General features: G+C 53.2%; 1 protein-coding gene across 3 annotated transcripts in view; it reads right to left on the bottom strand.

The window, feature by feature from the left end:
- The window catches only part of SLC22A1 (solute carrier family 22 member 1), a 32,249-nt gene extending 15,573 nt beyond the window's left edge, over nucleotides 1-16,676 (bottom strand). For all 3 annotated transcript variants that reach the window (XR_008380160.1, XM_053591429.1, XM_053591430.1), the window contains exons 1-7: nucleotides 16,157-16,676; nucleotides 9,562-9,665; nucleotides 7,715-7,869; nucleotides 5,922-6,090; nucleotides 4,367-4,481; nucleotides 4,075-4,181; nucleotides 650-864 (exon numbers count right to left, since the gene is read on the bottom strand). Coding sequence is in view for 2 of the 3 variants with exons in the window: in XM_053591429.1 (XP_053447404.1) it covers nucleotides 650-864; nucleotides 4,075-4,181; nucleotides 4,367-4,481; nucleotides 5,922-6,090; nucleotides 7,715-7,869; nucleotides 9,562-9,665; nucleotides 16,157-16,567 (1,276 nt within the window). In the remaining variant the exon portion in view is untranslated. The remainder of the gene's footprint in view (nucleotides 1-649; nucleotides 865-4,074; nucleotides 4,182-4,366; nucleotides 4,482-5,921; nucleotides 6,091-7,714; nucleotides 7,870-9,561; nucleotides 9,666-16,156) is intronic.
- Between the last annotated feature and the right edge of the window lie 1,902 nt (nucleotides 16,677-18,578).

The raw sequence follows: 18,578 nt of genomic DNA, 5'->3' as shown, positions 1-18,578 counted from the left end.
CTCCTGGGCTCAAGCCATTGTCCTGCCTCCACCTCCCGAGTAGCTGGGACTACAGATGCCCACCACAACACCCGGCTATTTTTTTGGTTGCAGCCGTCATTGTTGTTTGGCAGTCCTGGGCTGCATTTGAACCCGCCAGCTCAGGTGTATGTGGCTGGCGCCTTAGCTGCTTGAGCTACAGGTGCCGAGTCACATAATAATTTCTAAAAAGTACAAACTACACTCTCATGTGAAAACATAGATGAATCTCACAGGTGCAATGAGGAGCGATTAGAGACCAAAAAATGTACATTTGCTATGGTTCCATTTATCTGAAGTTCAAGAACAGTCATAAATGATCTGCAGAGACAGAGGTCAGGATAGTAGTGATGTTAGCAAGGGCTGGGGCTGGGGACTACTGATGGTGAAGGGGAAGGACAGAGCCTTCTGAGGTGCTGGACGTGGTCTGTGTCTTTGCCCAGGGCGTGCTGCCCAGGTGTGTACACATACCAACATCGACTGAGTTGGACGCTTCTAATTTGTTCATCACATGTATGTTACACCTCAGTTTAAAATTTAAAAAAGAGTTGAAGACTAAGGCTTATTAAAGAGCGACAACACCATTTCCAGGATTTGAATTCTTGGAAAATGATGAACGTGGACAACTCACCATGTGGGATGAAAATCATGATGGTGCAAGCTGCGCCTGCCACCAGATGTGACACAGCCAACGGGTAGCGACGGCCGACACGGTCAATGGTGACGAGAATGACGAAGGCTGCAGGGAATTCAACCAGAGCAGAGTAAAAGAAATCCAGGTAGAGGTTCCCACTGGTGGCACCCATGTATATGATGAGGCCCTGATAGACCACAGAGCAGGAGAACCTGAGCAAACAGGGAGTTCCAGTCAAAGGCAAGGTCTGCGGAAGAGCAGAGAGTTACCAAGAATTCTCCCACCAGCTGGAGAGAAGCAGTGTGTCACGTGGTACAGAATGTCCTAGAGCGATATGAGGAGGGGGGACCGCAAGTCGGGAAGAGTGTCCTAGACGGGAAATGTCCTTCATGACAGATGTGAGAGTGTGACTACTAGGAGACACCCCCACATCTCCTGCTGTTTGCTGTATGCTTAGGTGTCTGGCCCTGCACCAGGCACTTCACACACAACCTCACCTAGCGCCACAGGAGGTAGAGGGAGGTGGCAGTAGGTCAGAGAGAAGGTTCAGATGTAAGACTGCTTGGTGAGCTGTGTGACCTTGAGCAGGTTAACTAACTTCTCTGGGCCTCAGTTCCGTCATCCTTTTTTTTTTTTTGAGACAGAGTCTCACTAAGTCACCCTCCCTCAGCAGAGTGCTGTGGCATTACAGCTCACAGCAACCTCAAACTCTTGGGCTTAAGCTATTCTCTTGCCTTAGCCTCCCGAGTAGCTGGGACTATAGGCACCTGCCACAATGTCTGGCTATTTTTTTGGTTGCAGTTGTCATTGTTGTTTAGCAGGCCCAGGCCGGGCTCAAACACGCCAGCCTCAGTGTATGTGGCCGAAGCCCTACTCACTGAGCTACGGGCACCAAGCCAGTTCCCTCATCCTTCCGTGGAATAGTAACAACATAGCACCTACCACATCAGTTCGTCATGAATACTCACTGAGTTCGTGGACAAAAGTGCCTACAGTAGTTGCGCCCCATGGTACATGCTCAGTAAAGACGAGCTCTTACTGTCACCGTCACCATCGTCATCATCATCAGCACCACCTTTCAAAGTCATCCAGAGCCCCACAGAGCTGAGTCTTTCCAAGTGCACAGAGCGCTCCCTCCCCCACATGGTAGGTGGGTGCTCTTCGTGCACCCAATCCCGCCCCGGAAACGCACATTGGAAGAAAACCCAGCAACATCACAGACCGTGCAGCCCTGCTCAGTGAGGCCCAGCTAAACCACTCTCACTCCAGCCAAAATGTAGAGCATCCATGTGTCACTTTTTGGGGACACTTTGGAAGCATAAAACCTTTCATAATCATATTGGTGTTTATACTGTGAGAAAAGATTTTGTTGGATAATAAGTTATTCTTACCCCAGCATGCAAGCTGCCTATGAGCGTCAAAGCTGAGATCACAGGTGCTATTTCTAACTAATAGTCCTCCTTGCACAGAGAAGCCCTGGGAATCTCTAGTTCTAAATAATTCCTGACTAGCCCAAAGGGTCAAGAGAACAAGAAGGAGGGCACTTGCCTGCAGCTTAGTGGGTTTAGCGAAACCTGAGTAGCCCCCACCCCCAACCAGGCCGCTTAGCCAATTAAACAGAAACACTCACCTACTACAGGGAGCGAGACTGCGGTAAGAGGAAGGCGTCCGTTTGTCCTGGCCACAGACCAGGTTACGAATGTGCAGGACTGCCACCTCTGGGCAGATCCCTGAATTGCACGCACATATTAAAATAAAGGAAGGTGACAACTGGTGCTTGAGCATCTCCTGTACTGTCCCCAGACCCCGGTCTGAGTCCTCACACAGATGACCTCACTAATTCTCCCAGCACACCCAGGAGATGTGTACTATGACTCCCACTGCTGACAAGGAAACCGAGTCACAGAGAGATTAAGGCCTTTTTGGAGGTCACACAGGCCTTGGAGTTGCAGCGAGGAAAGTGGTAGGATGGCAGGAAAGGTGTCCAGGGACAGACCTGGGGAAGGGCTTATAGGCACCAAAAAGCATTTGGCTTTGTCCTTGGTGGATTAGGAAGCCCATGGGGGCATGAGCAGGGGAGAGGTAGGTCTGTCTAGCAGCAAGGGCCTGCTATGCCACCTTTGTGCAGTGTTGCCTGAGGGGCAGGGTGACAGCCAGGGACTCGCTGGAAGGCACCTGCAGACACGTGGGCAGGAGATGATACACCAGGCCCCACAAGGGCGCCGAGCTGTGGGCAGATCAGGAGATGTCATCAAGACAGAGCTGACGGAATTCACCAAAGGTCCGTGGTGGGTGGTTAGAGCACAGAGGAGTCTCTTGGAGAGGCAGGGACTAAGCAGGGTCCCCCAGCAAATGATATTTCCTCAGTTATGGTCCGGGCCTCCACCCCAAGGGTGTCACTGAATGGAATACTGAGTGTCTGTGAAAATCTGCCAGGTAAGGGGCTGTCTGCAAAGGCTCGGGGCCAGCATGCCGATGGGCCCAGGACCCCTGGACAAATACTGAGGCAGGTGGGGGACGGGGAGTCAGGACAGGGCCCAGGGAGCCTGGCAACCAGTCTGGATGGAGTCTGTGGAGCACTGGTTCTCCATTCAACTTCCAGCAAACATTTACCGAGGGGCTGCTACATGCCGGGCATGCCCTACTAGCTCCAGCTCTGTTCCAGTCAAACCTTCTGTGCAAGTGCAGACCAGTGTTGTGGGAGAGAGAAGGTCCAGGGTGCAGGTTAAGGAGAAAGCCCTTCTGTTGAGGAGCTGACCCAGTGTCTCCTGAGGGCACAGAGGAGGATTCTGGGAGAGGACGCAGAACCCAGAGCACACAGGGGTATGTGGGTGAGTTTTTGACTGGTGGGTGATAAATGCACAGGTAGGGGCCATTGGTCTTTAGAGGTGAAGGAAGAAACGTCCTCCTTGAAAGCACCAGGAGCCACTGAGCTGTCACTCGTCTTCTGACAGCGAGTCACAGCTTGGCTGTTTCCAGCAGTGAGACGGCGTGGGCTGAACCAGCCTCAGAACCCCTTTATCATCTTTCGCCCATCTCACTGTTGACCTCCCCTCCTTCTTACTAAAAAGAAGCCTTTTCCCCATTAGCCAATTCTCAAGGAAGAAATAATTCTTTTTTTTTTTTAAAGAAATTTCTTTTTTTTAAAGATTTTTCTTTTATTTATTTATTTTTGTTGTTGTTGCAGTTTGGCCGGGGCTGGGTTTGAACCCGCCACCCTCGGCATATGGGGCTGGCACCCTACTCATTGAGCCACAGGCACCGCCCAGGAAGAAATAATTCTTTGGCTATTCAACAGCATATTAAAATCCCCTTTCACCCTTCTCTTTTCCCATTTGAATTATTCCACTGTCTTGAATTTGCACCCCGCTGTCTGGGAAAACCCGCCACAGCCCTGGGAAGTGTGCAGGGGATGGGCTCACCATAGGTACATCAGGATGAAGGTGTGCTTCCTCAGGCCAGGGGTGCGGAACAGGTCTGCAAAGGAGGGGCTCAGCTTCTCTGTGACATCCTCTTCAAGAGAGAGCACCTGGCGGGGTGGCCAGAGCATTAACACCGTCCCAGATGCAGTGAGTGGAGTGTCCCTGGGAACCTCCAGGAGCACCAGAGCCAAGGACCCTACTGCCTCCCAGCTGGCCCCAGAGGCATCTTCTGAATCATGAACCCACCCCCCAGATTCAGTGGCATGAGGAAGCCCCTTCCTGCCTTTGTCACCTTTAAGTCATCAGGAGGCAGTCTCCCATTCTTTTGGGCGATGTGTTCCATTATCTTTATCGCTTGAGTGTTTCTCTTTTGTGATAACAGCCATCGAGGGGATTCCGGTACGCACCTGCAGACACGGTTCAGCACTACGTGGCTTTTTTGCCAGAATTCACCTGACTTTAAGCCCTGAGGAGAGTGATGCTATTGGTCAGGGTGGCCTGCCATCCTCACGCAGGACTGAAATTCCTCAAGCAGCCGGTGGGTGAACATCCAAGGCTGTTGTGCGCTGGCCACATGGCCCATGGGGGAGCTCTGTGGGTCACTCCTATCTTAGGGCCTTACTGATAAGATTTAAAGACCACAAGGGAAGCACTGTGCGCCCTGCATACAAAATAAGATGAATTTACTTTCTTTTAAAATCAGATCAATGCCACGCTATTTATTTCAAATGGAACAAGACTGTCAGGACTGAAAAGACTGGGACTCTGGCATAAAGGTCTTCTGAAAACTCACAGACATGGCCTCATCCTGCCTGACCATCAAGACTTCACCTGGCAGGGGGTTCACTTCCCACTGAGGGGCGCGGGGGGCTTGTTTCACCCTGACAAGGAGGGCACAGGCTCCTCTGTCAAGTACAACTCTTAGAGGCCAGATTTTGTTTAGAGAGATTGGGTTAACTCCAGCGTTACCCACAGATGAGATTAGCTCTCAGCACAACAGTGACAAAAGGTACCAGGATGAGAGCTTTCTGTCTGTGGTCCCGCCTTCCTCCCCCCAAGAGAAGCAGATCTGTGTCAACAGTTAGTGAGATAACACCTCATTTGTTCTGGCTCTGAGCTGCGATGGCCCAGGGTGCCCATTATGCGGAGGACACTATATCCAGTAGTCCTGACATTCATTCATTCAACCAAAGTCAAATGCCTGCTATTAATATGAATATGTGGCTAGGTGAGAGTATTTCAGGACTGTGATGATAATACCAATTTTACTATAATAATAAAAACGTGGGAGGGGAAGACAGAGAGCAGGGGAAAAGGAAGAGGACAGAGAGGACCACGGGGTGACCTAAGGTCAGCAGCACTGCGGGACACTCCAGGGGCTGTCAGGGGTAAAACTCCTCCCAACTTCTCAACCTCCTGGCCACTTTTTTCATAGATTATCCCCAGATATCCTCAGGCCACTGAACACAGGAAAGCTGCCTCCTTCACCAGGAGCAAAGCTGACCCGCCGGGAGCAAGGCTGACCCACCCAGGCCCATCTCTCGCGTTCAGCTTGGCCAAGTGTGTCCAGAAGGTGCACATTCTGAGGCCCCACGATGCACAGCCAGCCTGCATTTTTCAGAATTTTTGTGCAGCTTTTAGCATGGCTTGCCTTTACCTATAGAAAACATGAGTTTAAAGAGCCTCTGTCTGAGGTGAGCTCCCCACATAAGGAGGAAAAACCCAACTGGCACAAGGGAAGCAGGAGAAGCACTGGGCTCCGGGGCAGCCCTAGGCCTCATGCCTGGCGCCGTGCGAGGACGCAGAGTGGAGCAGAGAGTGGCCACTGGCCGGAGGAAAGGCCTTACCAGTAGTAGAGCAGGAAGAGGAAGGTGGGCAGGGAGACGGCCAGCTGCAGCCAGCGCCAGTGACGGATGGCGTAGGCCAGTCCCGCCAGGAGCACCAGCCCCACCGTGAAGTTCATCTGGTACAGGATTGCCACTGTCCTTCTGTAGCCCAAGCCAACAAACTCTGTGACTGCAACAGGACATAGGGTCGTCATGTGGGCCTCACGTCTCACCCCTGCCCACCTGCCCTCAGAATTCTCTCCTGTGTCCTGTGTCCTTCCCTAAACTACGCCATGCTCAAGTGCCACTGTCTTCCCTGTGTCCCCTCCCCAGTCGGCTGGAGGCTCCAAGGGCTCCCCAGCCTGCTCTGTCCCCTGGCAGTTCTTGACTTGCCCCTTCTGTCTTCTCCCCATTCCTCAGGACTCAGCCCACTGCCCCTGTCCCCCAGAGCCTGTCTCCAGAAGCTCCAGACTGAGCAAGGAAACCTTTTAGGACCCCGGTGTTCACTAATTTAGCAAATGTCTTTGAGAGCTGGGTCAGGTCCTGGCCCTGTTCTAGGTGTGCAAATGCTTCAGACATAGGAGAGAAAGGGCAGGCGATCTGTATCACGGTGGGTGAACTCTGTGCTGTGTGATGATGGGATGTGTGCTGTGGGGGACAGAAAGTGACACAGGGAGGGGATAGGAGAGCTGAGGGTGGAGGGGTTGCTCTGAGCCAGGTGAATCCCAGCCCGCCTCTGTGTATAGGCTCAACCCACTGGACCGAGCCAGTGAGCTCACAGCTTCTAAAGGCAGGAACTGTGTGTTCTCTTGTCCCTAGCAAACTATGTCTCAGAAAAGTGATGCCAAGTGCGAGGATGTTGTCTTCAAAGGTGATGAGACATGGCTGTTGCTTTTCTCTTTTCCGCAAATGAACAGGAACATGGATCATCCTCACTGCTGTCTGGGTCCCCATCCCTGGGCTTGGGGGAGTACAGGTGACTTAGGAGAGAACAACTTTCCTCCAAGAAGGATGTTTTGTTTCCTATCACCCTTCATGGAATATTTGAAAGGGGAAATAGGCTAACAGGCTGGGCCCAGTGGCTCACACCTGTAATCCTAGCCATCTGGGAGGCTGAGGCAGGTGGATTGCTTGAGCTCAGGAGTTCAAGACCAGCCTGAGAAAGAGGGAGACCCTGTCTCTACCAGAAATAGAACAATTAGTCAGGCATCATGGCAGGCACTTGTAGTCCCAGCTACTAGGGAGGCTGCGGCAAAAGGATCACATGAATCCAGGAGTTTGAGGTTTCTGTGAGTTGTGACGCCCCAGCACTCTAGCCTGGGGCAACAGAGTGAGACTCTGCCTCAAAAAAAAAAAAAAAGAAAGAAAAGAAAAGAAAAAGAAAGGGAAAGGGAAAAGAAAAAAAAGAGGATAATAGAACTACTTACATTTCAACCTTTTAAAAAATCACAATGTTTATCTCTCCTCTTATTTCATCTTAGGTTTTCTTTCCTAACCCTGGAATACCGTTCAGACCAATGGAGTTTGTTTTATTTCTTGTGAGAAATTTCTTTTAAGAATTTAAGGTGATAAAATGTTTTCCCACCTGTCTCTGCTTCCTGCACCCCCTCCCACCACCAATGTTTCATTTCCCAAACAGATTAGTTGAGGTGGAAGCGCCAAACTAAGTGATCACCTCTCTGCCCGAATCACACAGCAGCGTCCCAGTTACCAGTGCTACTGAGGGATTCCCCAGAAGCCCCTCCCACTCCACCTGCCACCTGACCTCTGCCATTCACTAAAATCCAGGCAGCCTGGGGCCCGGGCATAGTTACTCAGAGTGTAGCCAGCCATCCAGCTGCCCTTGCTGACCAGCCCCTGCAGCAGACGGAAGAGCAGCATGGACACGTAGTTGGGCGCCAGGGCCATGAGCACCCCCGCGATGGCATTCACCAGCACAGTGCTCAGGAGACACAGCTTGCGGCCGAAACTACAGAGACAGGAGATGGGAAGGGGTCAGAGGCACGATGGGATGCCGAGGGTCCCTGTGGGAGGCCCATCACACAGCTGTCCGAGGGATCACTGCTGTCCTGGGGGACAACTGAGGTTTTGAGGGACAACTGTTGTCCCGAGGGGGCTGTCGGGACAGCACTACCCCGGCCAGTGTTCCCCCAAATCTCTGCAGCTCCTGCCAGTCCCTGTGAGGAGTCCTGGCTGCTCTCAGGAGGAGGTTGGCCTGCAGCCTCTCCTGTCCCCACTCTGTCCTCTCCTGGACCTTACTATTTAATAGATCATGTTATTCGTAACTGGAGTAAACGGGGCATGCAAAAAAACAGTTCTTCCCTCACACAGTTTCTCTTACAAGGTCATAGAAGCCTTTCTGTGAAAATATTCAGCCCCACTAGTGCAATGAACAAAGATCGTCTTTCTCCTCCTTTTTGCCTCAATGAAATGGACAGTTTGTTTGCTGAAGTCCCACACCAGCATCACACAATGTGGGCTTCACCTTTTCAAAGACATCCCACGTTCTTGGAAAGTCATGAGGAAACCGGGCGAACTCATCTCCTGGCTGGCCTGGCAGGGCCTGCCCTGTCCTCTCTGCCTGTCCCCAAACCCGCTTCACTCATCTGCTTCTTGTTCTCTTGCCTCAGGCCTTCCCCACTTCCCAGCACCGCCCCACACCGGCCTGTAAGGGCCCTCATCGCCTATGGACACAGGGAAACTGCTCCCCCGAGTGTCCAGTCCTGACCAAGATGTGCTGCCCTCAGCTACCCTTGTCTCCCATGGAGACCGCCCTGCCCTCTGAGCTCAGCAGGGTTCCTTCCCCCCTCCTGAATCCTCCAGTTCCCTCCACCACGGCTTGTCCCCACCCTGGACACCCCAGCTGTGCCCACTCTGCTGTCCCCCACAGCCAGCTTGAGTAAAGAGCTGGCCACACACACGAATCCACTTCTCATCTCCGTTTTTCTATTGTATCGGGCACCCATGGCCTCCACATCCCCAGAGTCTGAGCACCCCTCCTCATGTTCACAGCCCCCAGAGAAGAGCTGCCCTTCCGTCTTGCTGCCATTTCATCTAAGTGTCCTTTGCTGGCACCTTCTTCCCTACCGGCTGCCACAAGCTGAAGCTCCCCCCACCCCCACTCCTAGCCTGTCTCAGACACCACACATCACCTTAAACACCAGCTATTGATGGCAAGTCCCAGCCCAGAGCTCTCTCCTGAGCTCAACTCACACACCCAACCACCGCCCAGGTATCTCTGCACATGCACGCTGCGGGCCACTCCCAACACATCACCTCACACAGCTGAGCTGGACTCCTGCCCCCTACCCCGTTCCCCTCCAAACAGCAGCAGCAGAAATCCCACTCCCAACCCACATGCTCCCACCCCAACCCTACACTTGCTCGAAGCATAAAGCCTGGCTTTGCCCACCCTCCTCTCAGCCTCCCCCACCTGTCCAACCTGCAGGCAGCTCTGAGCACTCCCCCTGCCCTCTGAGCTCAGCAGGGTTCCTTCCTCCCTCCTGAATCCTCCAGTGGCCCAGAGCGTGAGCTGCTATCACCCATCCCTGCTTGTGTCTGCAAGGAGCTCCAGCTGGCCATGTTCTCGCACCACTGTCCTCCAGAGCCCCCTCTCCTCAGGGCACTGAGGGCACATCTCATGAGACCAGCCTTTACATACCGGTCTGCAATGTAGCCCATGGCCAGGGAGCCGAGGAAGAAGCCCAGGTTCACGCAGGCCTGGAAGAGGTCCAGCTTCCAGGCGTCAGCACACACCATGTTGAACTGCAGTCACACCATGCGGGAGGAACCACAAAGAGAAGAGAGTGTGAGTCAGTGCCACACCTCTCCATCCTCCTCCAGGCCAAGGGGATGCCTTTCACCAAACTTGGCATCCCGGGGCTCTCAAGGAGCTTTCTCTGGAGAATCACTTTGTAAATATCAACATACGGTTGAGCCTTGGACAACACAGGTCTGACTGCACAGGCCACTGAGGTGTGGAGTGTTTTCTCCGAGCGTGCCCGGCTCCTTCCATCTCTTCCAACCTCTTCTGCTGCCCCTGAAACAGCAACATCGCCCCTCCCCTGCCTCCTCCTCTCTAGCCCTCTCAACACGAAGGCGAAGGCGATGAAGACCTCTGTGGCGCACACTTCCACTTCATCAACAGCGAGTCTATTTTTTCTTCTTATGATTTTCTTGCACAGTCTTTTTTTCCTTTCTTCTTCTTTTTTTTGAAACAGAGTCACTCTGTCACCCTGGGTAGAGTGCTGTGGCGTCACAGCTCACAGCAACCTCAAATTCTTGGGCCCAAGCAATCCTCTTGCCTCAGCCTCTCACGTAGTTGGGACTATAGGCACCAGCCACAATGCCCAGCTATTTTTCTATTTTTTTTTTTTTTTTGAGACAGAGCCTCAGGCTGTTGCCCTGAGTAGAGTGCCGTGGCATCACACGGCTCACAATAACCTCCAACTCCTGGGCTTAAGCGATTCTCCTGCCTCCGCCTCCCAAGTAGCTGGGACTACAGGCACCCACCACAACGCCCAGCTATTTTTTGGTTGCAGCTGTCATTGTTGTTTGGCGGGCCCCAGGCTGGATTCAAACCCGCCAGCTCAGGTGTATGTGGCTGGCGCCTTAGCCGCTTGAGCCACGGGTGCCGAGCCTAGTTTTCTATTTTTAATAGAGACAAGTGTTGCTCTTGCTGAGGCTGATCATGAACGCCTGAGCTCAAGTCATCCACCTGCCTCCCAGAGTGCTGGGATTACAGGAGTGAGCCTCTGCACCTGGCTACATTTTCTTTTCTTTAGTGTACTTTCATAATACAGCATATAATCCATGTATGTTTAATTGATGTTATCAGTAAGGCACACAGCCGGCTATTTGCAGTTAAGAATTTGGAGGGTCAAAGTTACACGTGGATTTTCAACCACATGAGAAACAGGTGCCTGGCACCCCACCCCCCATGTTGTGCAAGGGTGACTGTATTCCTAAAGCCTTGTATCGTTTTATCATGTATTAATTAAGGAGGTTGTTGTCAAGTGCCTTGCCCTTGATAGTTGGTTATCAAAGGACAAAATGTCTTTGGTAAAGGGAATGAGGCACAGGGGAGGGGCGTGAACCCATCCTCAAAAGAGACGTGGCTGCTAGTTAAGTTTTCTAACAAGGAATAGAGCCAAGCAATGTTCCAAAAACAGAAATGTAGCAAAAGAAATGTGTTTTCCAGAATTGATCAAAGATCCTTCATCATATTAATTATTATATATTTAATTAAATAAATTCTGCCAATAATTACAAACATGCCATTGCCACTGTTGGAGCTGTGACAACTCGAAAAGAGGGGAGCAGAGACAGTCAGGGTGTCTTGAAGGCAGCTGGCATCCCTGCATGGTATGTGGGTAGAAAGAGACTTGGCAGTCCCATGGGCCAAGAGACAGGATAGGGGAGGGACCCAGGGGAGAAAACAGAGGGAAAGACAGGTTGTGGCCTGCTGGGGAAGGGCCTGCTCTGTCTGGGGTTTTGGAGAAGGCAGGTGCTCATGGGGTTAGAGGCCTTTGAGGAAGAAGAGCAGGGAGGGGTATCTGGAGAGCCCCCCCTTCCCTGGGACAGAGCATCAGGCACACACCTGTTCTTATAGGAGAGGCTCTCATCAGAGCTGACGGAGCAGAAAGAAGGCTGCACTGCAGACAGAGCAGAGGCTGGAGGGGACGGACTGAGGCCCCTTCTGGGTGGTGTCAGGGACACATCTTTTCTTCCCTGCCCCACCTCTCTGCACGGCTCTATCTACTTCGGATTCATAGCTGCACCTATGTGGGCTGTGACGGCCACCAGTCCCCTAGCAGTTCTGGGCCTCAGTTTCCCAATCTGAAATAGCACACGGCCCCTGATTTTCCATCACACTCAAGGGCTCTGTGAACATCAAAGGTGATCCATCATCTGAAAACTACTTTGGTAAATCATCAACCATTTCATTTAAAAAGACTGAGGTTTGTTATCTGCTCCCCCAAAACTCTTAAAGTTGCCAGTTTGAGCCACACCCCTGTCCCCACTCTGGGGCCAACTCCTCAGAGCCTCAGGGACTCTGACCTCGGCCAGGCTGGGTTCTGTCTGATCAGAGGCTTAGTTCCTTGACATGAGTGCTTTTACCCTGAAATACAGGTAAAAGTCTGCATTGCCTCCTGGTTGTCAAAGACTGGTGTGTCAACTCCTGTTAACTGTCTCCTGCACTAATTCAGACTTGTGCCCTTGGGTGGTTCAGCTGTGGGGGTGGGTGACAAGCTGCTGCTCAGTGTCACTCTCATTCTCTCCACCAATCCCAATATTTATTTCCTTTAAAATCCAGCTTCAAACACACCTGCTCCACGGTGCTTCTCCCAGGTGCCCAGGCCCAGGTACAATTCCTTAGCCTGGGCTTGCTTGGGTCTGCTTCACTGGTGCTCAGCATCAGAGCGTGTGGGGACAGCTCTTTCCTGGGGTTATCTGGCTGTGCCAAGGGCCATATGTCCGACTGCCCAACTGTTTCTTTGCAGGCTCCACCCACATCACCAAGACAATGATCTGTGTCTGCTGCAGGAGAGGCACAGGGAGAGGCATGAACCCGTCACCCCTGGGCCTCAGCTTATTCCCTCCTTGGCCAATATTGTATTTGTTTTTAGTTCTTCGGTTTTCTTTCTAACATCTGCAAGTGTCTCTATAAGGTGTTCCTGCCACTCTCCCTGAAATGCCCCGACTGCCAACTAGCCCCAGGACTGTGTGCAAAGCCGATAGCCCCCAACCTCTTGATAGGTGAGTCAGAAGTCAGGGGACATCCACAGTCCCTCCCAATGGACCTCATGACCTCAGCTCCTAAACTTTGGGCTGGGAGTAAAAGTTGGTGTTCAAACAAGTTAGCGCATTCGCCTTTAAGCCAGTTCCAATGTCCAAAGGAAAGCCAAGTTAAAAATTAGTTCTGCAGCAATAAACAAATCACAAATATTAATTCTCCTACATTAATATTCATTTTGGGTTGAGGAGCCGGGAAGCAGTGGGAAGAGGCAACTGGAGTGGGGGGCAATTCCCACCTGCTGCCCTCCTGCCCACCGACCCAAGCTTCTGATCGCCTTTGAGTACCGCCACCCCGCAAACTCAGCATGGCCCAGAGTGAACTCTCTCCTAAAACCTCTTCAAGATCTCTGTCAATGAAACCAGGATCCTCAAAATCCTCAGCAAGGCTCTACGCCTTGGGGTCATGTAAAGTCCCCTCCTTGGGGCGTGTGGTTTATTGGTGTGCTCCCACCTAAGGAACACAGGCAGGGATGTGTGGCACACCTTTGGGGTGCAGGACACAACTACAAGAGGCACTCTACCTAACAAATTTAAATATCATGACCTAGGGCGGCGCCTGTGGCTCAGTCGGTAGGGCGCCGGCCCCATATACCGAGGGTGGCGGGTTCAAACCCGGCCCCGGCCAAACTGCAACCAAAAAATAGCCGGGCGTTGTGGCGGGCGCCTGTAGTTCCAGCTGCTCGGGAGGCTGAGGCAAGAGAATCACTTAAGCCCAGGAGTTGGAGGTTGCTGTGAGCTGTGTGAGGCCACGGCACTCTACCGAGGGCCATAAAGTGAGACTCTGCCTCTACAAAAAAAAAATAAATAAATAAATATCATGATCTCATTGTACCTTCATAATAACCCGAAATTTAAAAAAATAAAATAAAAAAATAAAGCCTCCTCTTTAGCTGTCACATCCAAGCCATCCTAAGACCTTCTTGGGTTCCTTGAGGCTGTCCCTACCCCCATTCCTGCTGCCACTGCTGGTCACCTCTTCAGGCTCCTCCACCTGCCCACATGACTGCCTCTGCTGGGTTCCCAGCCCGGCTCTCAGCACTCTGCTCTCCCATCCCCCACCCCCAGGCCAGAGCCCTCCACCAAGCCGGTCCTTCTCCCTAGCCTGGGCAATGTCTGCACCTTTTACGCCATTTCTTCCTTTTATGCTCATGACAACCTTGACATCCACATTCCCAGGAGGGCTCTTTTCATGGCCTCCTCACAAGCCTCCCTACCTGTCCTGAAGCTCCAGTTCCCCACTGCCCTGCCTTCCCCATTCATGAGACCCAGCAGGGAGAGTCTTCCTCCTCTGCCTAAATAAGACTAAGGTCTTTTCCAGAGTTAGCAAATAAAAACAGGGTGGCCAGTTAAATCTGAACTTCAGATAAACAAGGGTTTTTTTAAACTGTATGTTCCATGCAATATTTGCATCCCTAGTCACAGTGACCAGCATTAAATGTGATGCAACAGCTGGGATGCGATTATCCTATAAAACGGTATTATCTGAAATTCAAGTGTGGCTGGGCATCTTGCATTTTATCTGGCAGTCCTGTACTAAGGACTCTGTGGGCTGGCCCCAGGTGAGATGCCATCAACCCTCTACCTGTGACTTCTCTACAGGACCCCGATTCCAATCAGTTTGACAACTCCCTGTTCCTGAGTGGAACAAAAGCGCCTCTACCTTGAACCTCAGTTCAAACTCTCCCCAGACCTAGAATTTCCCCACCACCACCTGTTTCCTCTCCTTGCCTGTCAAAATACCACCTAAGGCTCAGCTCAAATGCCACCTCCTCCAGGAAGACACCCAGGAGCAGCTCAACAGCTGAGATCTTTCCCTCCCACTGGTCCCTCCGCACCCTGCTCACAGCACTCACCACATTAACTGGACGCTGGGCTCACTCTCACCACCGCACTCCCACTCGTGAGACTGCCTTGAAGCAGGGGTCCTCAAACTACGGCCCGCAGGCCACATGAGGCGGTGTGACTGTATTTGTTCCTGTTTTGTTTTTTTACTTCAAAATAAGATATGTGCAGTGTGCATAGGAATTTGTTCATAGCTTTGTTTTTTAAACTATAGTCTGGCCCTCCAACGGTCTGAGGGACAGTGAACTGGCCCCCTGTTTAAAAAGTTTGAGAACCTCTGGGAGGAACCTCATGGCCTCCTTCCCTTGCAGCATCACGCTTGCTGGACAGAGGGAGGCTTAGAACATGCTTGCTGAGTGCATTGGTGGTGAGTGGAGGGGTGAACATTGTCATCTTATCCTTTCATGAAGTTTCTGTCCCAGAGAACAAATACATCCCCTTCTTGCCCTGCTTTCAAGAATATTCACCTGTCCAGTGGGAATGCCGGAAGGTGAGTCACCGAATTTGTTGTCTGTCATTGGAGGATGCCCTGAGCAGATGTCTGTTCAGCAGCATGTAAATCAGGTCACACCACTACCTCATCTGCCCACCAAGAGCACTGATTGGGCCAGGAGTGGGAGAGGACCTTGGGCTTTCCTCCAGAAATAGCCCTAGACATGTCACCACTTGAAGCCACTAAGGAAAGGGAAAAGAGGATGCAAGGAAACCCACGAGACCCCCCCAAGCCTGGGGGAGCATGGGGTGGTGGACAGTTGGGAAGGATGGGGGAGGGCCCGCGGCCTGGTGTTTCAGTTTGGGGGCGCCCACACCAAACCCAAGCTGCTTTGGCCGGTGGCTTCGCTAGTTGATCAGGCGCCCACATTGGTCACAGTACAACACTTTCACAAGGCCGCATGATGGAAAAAACCCTGGCAGCACTTCTTCCTAAAGGATTCTCAAAGCAAAAGGCTCTAATAACCAATTAACCTCCCAAGCAAGGCCCCTTCAATGCCATTGATCTGTCCCACAGGCCAAAGGGAACCGCATGCTGTGTGAAGATTCACAGGCCTTGGCCGAGCACCCCCAGCCCATGGGAGGTTACATCTTCCCCCACCTACAAGGACACCAGGGGCTCAGAGAAGCACAGCAGCTACCTGGTGTCGCTCAGTGAGGGAGGGGCATGGCTGGGATCGGACGGTCTGACTTCAAAGCCAGGGCGATTCCCAGCCCCCTAGAACCACCGTTAAGCTCACCCAGCATCACTCTCAAGTGTAGGATGGGGGGCCCCACAATATTAAGAGTGGGTAGCCAGTGCAATGTGGGTTTGGCATGTAGGAGAGGCCCAAGGGGCGGGAGGAGAGGACCCCTAGCCTCCCTGCAGGATGGTGTCTCCTGGACCCTCTGGGCCTCAGGGTCCTCCTCAAACCCCCAGAGTTTGTGGAAGATCAAACCAGACAAGAATGCAGAGCATGCATGGCACAGCCAGACACCGCCACGCGCAGGACAAGCACGGCCCTCCTCCCTCCTCCCTGATGAGACACTGAGTCATGTAGGGTTTGCTGTCCATTTCGTCTGTGCTGAACCCCCATGTTACTCAAAATGCAGAGCCTGTTCTCATCTCATTGATGGGCTCTCACCTCTGTAACGATGGAGGAGCCGGGCGTGTCGTACACCCAGCCGTGCTCACAGGGGCCCAGCGGCAGGAGGCTCCTGTTGGCAGCCAGGCCGGCCAGGGGGTCTACGCAGCCCAGGGTGCTCTGGTTCCAGTCCACCTGGTAGCGCCTGCACTGGCCAGGGAAGGCCTCACCCACGGCTCCCGGGCCAGGCACCGTGTAGTTCAGCTCCTCCGCGGGGCTCCAGCCGCAGCGCTGGCTCAGCTCGGCCACTCCAGGGCTGCGACAGTGGTGGTCAGGGGTGAAGCCCAGGAAGACGATGCCCACATAGATGGGTGCCAAGGCCGCCGAGAGTGGACATAGGGTCAGGAAGGCTTGCTTCTGGAACCGGCCAAATTCCCCAACCTGCTGCAGAATGTCATCCACGGTAGGCATGATGGGTCAGCAGCCTCAGCGGGGCCAGCCCTGCTCTGGCTACAGTGGCCGGTGCAACGTCTCACTTAAAGATCTTTGAAAAGGGGTGTTTTGAAATCAAATGGCTGGCCAAGTACGATAAGGCTGGAATATATCCAACTAGAAATAATCTTTCACCCGCAGCACCGGCCTCAGAGCGGGGGTGGAAGGCATGAGGCCGCCTGCCTTCTCTGTGCTTTGCCAGGAGAGCCCACCGGCAAGGCCCAAACCCTGAGAAAGCCAGAGTCCCCCGCAGGGCCAGGGCCGAGAGCAGGGTGGCAGCCTCCCACCCCACCCCGCAGTCTCTTCAGGGCTCCCCTGGGAGATTATCTACTGAGGAACTCAAACGCCAGACAAACAAAGAAGGGCAAACAGGTTGCTTGGCAGTCACAGGCTCCTCAAGCCCCGACGACCCACACTCCTGTCCCTGGGACATAGAAATGTGACAGTCCTCAGCTCCAAGCACCTTACCGTCCAGTGGAGGAGACAGACGTGCAAAGGATCAATCACCTGGGCTGTGACAGCAGTGAGCACAGGGCCCCAAGGACCCCAAACTGGCCCCTCAGTTCAACATGCACCTTCCAAGGTGAAGGGGGCAAGAAGAAAGGCAGGCCGACCTCTGACCCCGCCGCTCAGCTCAATGTGGCAGTTTCTGTGACTTGCTTGTGAACAGCCAGTATCGTGGACGACATATTGTGATTATGTCACAGATTATAACGTCTACCTTGCTGGGAGTTTCTTTCCCTTGATCAGTTCAATGGAACCAGCAACCCCAGGGGGAAGGCCTACATGGCAGGGAGCTGGGCAGCTCCATATGACTACCCAGTGGGAACTGAGACCCTCAGTCCTACAACAGCAGGGACTGAATCCTGCCAACATTATTCTAGCTCAGGAGTGTATCTTTCTCCAGACAAGCCCTGCCATGAGGCCGCAGGCATGACATCCAGATGACAGCACTCAGCTGTACTGCAGCTACCCTCCTGTCCACGGGGCCGGGAGACTAGGAATGCTCATGCTGAACTGCTGCTCAGTTCTTGGTGACATGGTTCTGCCGCAGTGAACAGGAAGGCCTGGGGCTCCTGGGAGTCACAGAGCAGTGGCAGGGCCCAGGGGGTGGCTGTGGTACTGCTGTGTTTGTTTGTGCTGCAGCCCTCTCTGCAGGGTCTGGGCAGGTGATGTCCGCCCTATGTGCCCAGCTATACAATGGCAGCTTCCTGGAGACCTGAGGCCTGTCCATGCCCCTACACAGAGCTATCCAGTGCTAACCCAATCTTCTGCTCACTTCTGGACAGCCAGGCTTTCCAGAACCCCCGGACTTTAGCTGGTGCCAGTGCCACCCTGGGCAGGCCTCTCCTGGCCTGACTCTGAACTAGCCTCAGTTCTCAGGAGGTAAGCCAGGGAGCCACCTCTGCACAGGTGAAAGACCCAGTGGGCTATGACAGAAAGCAGCCAAGGGTGCCCTGCCCTTGGCCTTAGCCCTAAGAAGTCTTGTGACACTAGGAGGACAGGTGAACAGGGGCCCAAGTGCCAGGTGTCCCCTTTGCTGCAGAGATTCTCATCTCCCTGCTTGGTGGGCACTGGCAGCTGGGGCCCCAGCCCAGCGGCCCATGGGTTAATGAGCTCCAAAGCACACCCCACCCAAGGATGCTGCATCTCCCCAAACCCTCCTTGTGGGTTTTCTTCTCTGGAAATGCTCAGTTGCTTCCCAGGGGACTGAGCATGGCCCCAGAGGGGGGTGTGAAGCGCTCCCCAAAGGAAGGTCGTGGAGCACACCCAGAGTCAGCCCACCCCCAACACGAGTGCCCTGCTTGTGTTTGCAAAGCAGCCAGGGCAAAGGTCCTGCTCTCAACACATGCTGTGGAGAAATCAGGCTCCCTCCCTGGCCCCACCCCCAAGCGGCCAGGCCCGGTGCCCGCTGCTCGCATACTCTGGAGAAAAGCAGTTGCCCCTGCTCTGGGCAGGAGTTGCCTGGAGGCTTGGACCCTCTTGTTTT

This window comes from Nycticebus coucang, chromosome 5 (assembly GCF_027406575.1).
Source record: "Nycticebus coucang isolate mNycCou1 chromosome 5, mNycCou1.pri, whole genome shotgun sequence".
Lineage (NCBI taxonomy): Eukaryota > Metazoa > Chordata > Mammalia > Primates > Lorisidae > Nycticebus > Nycticebus coucang.
The sequence above is the reverse complement of the archived record's forward strand: the minus strand, read 5'-3'. Positions and strand labels throughout refer to the sequence as shown.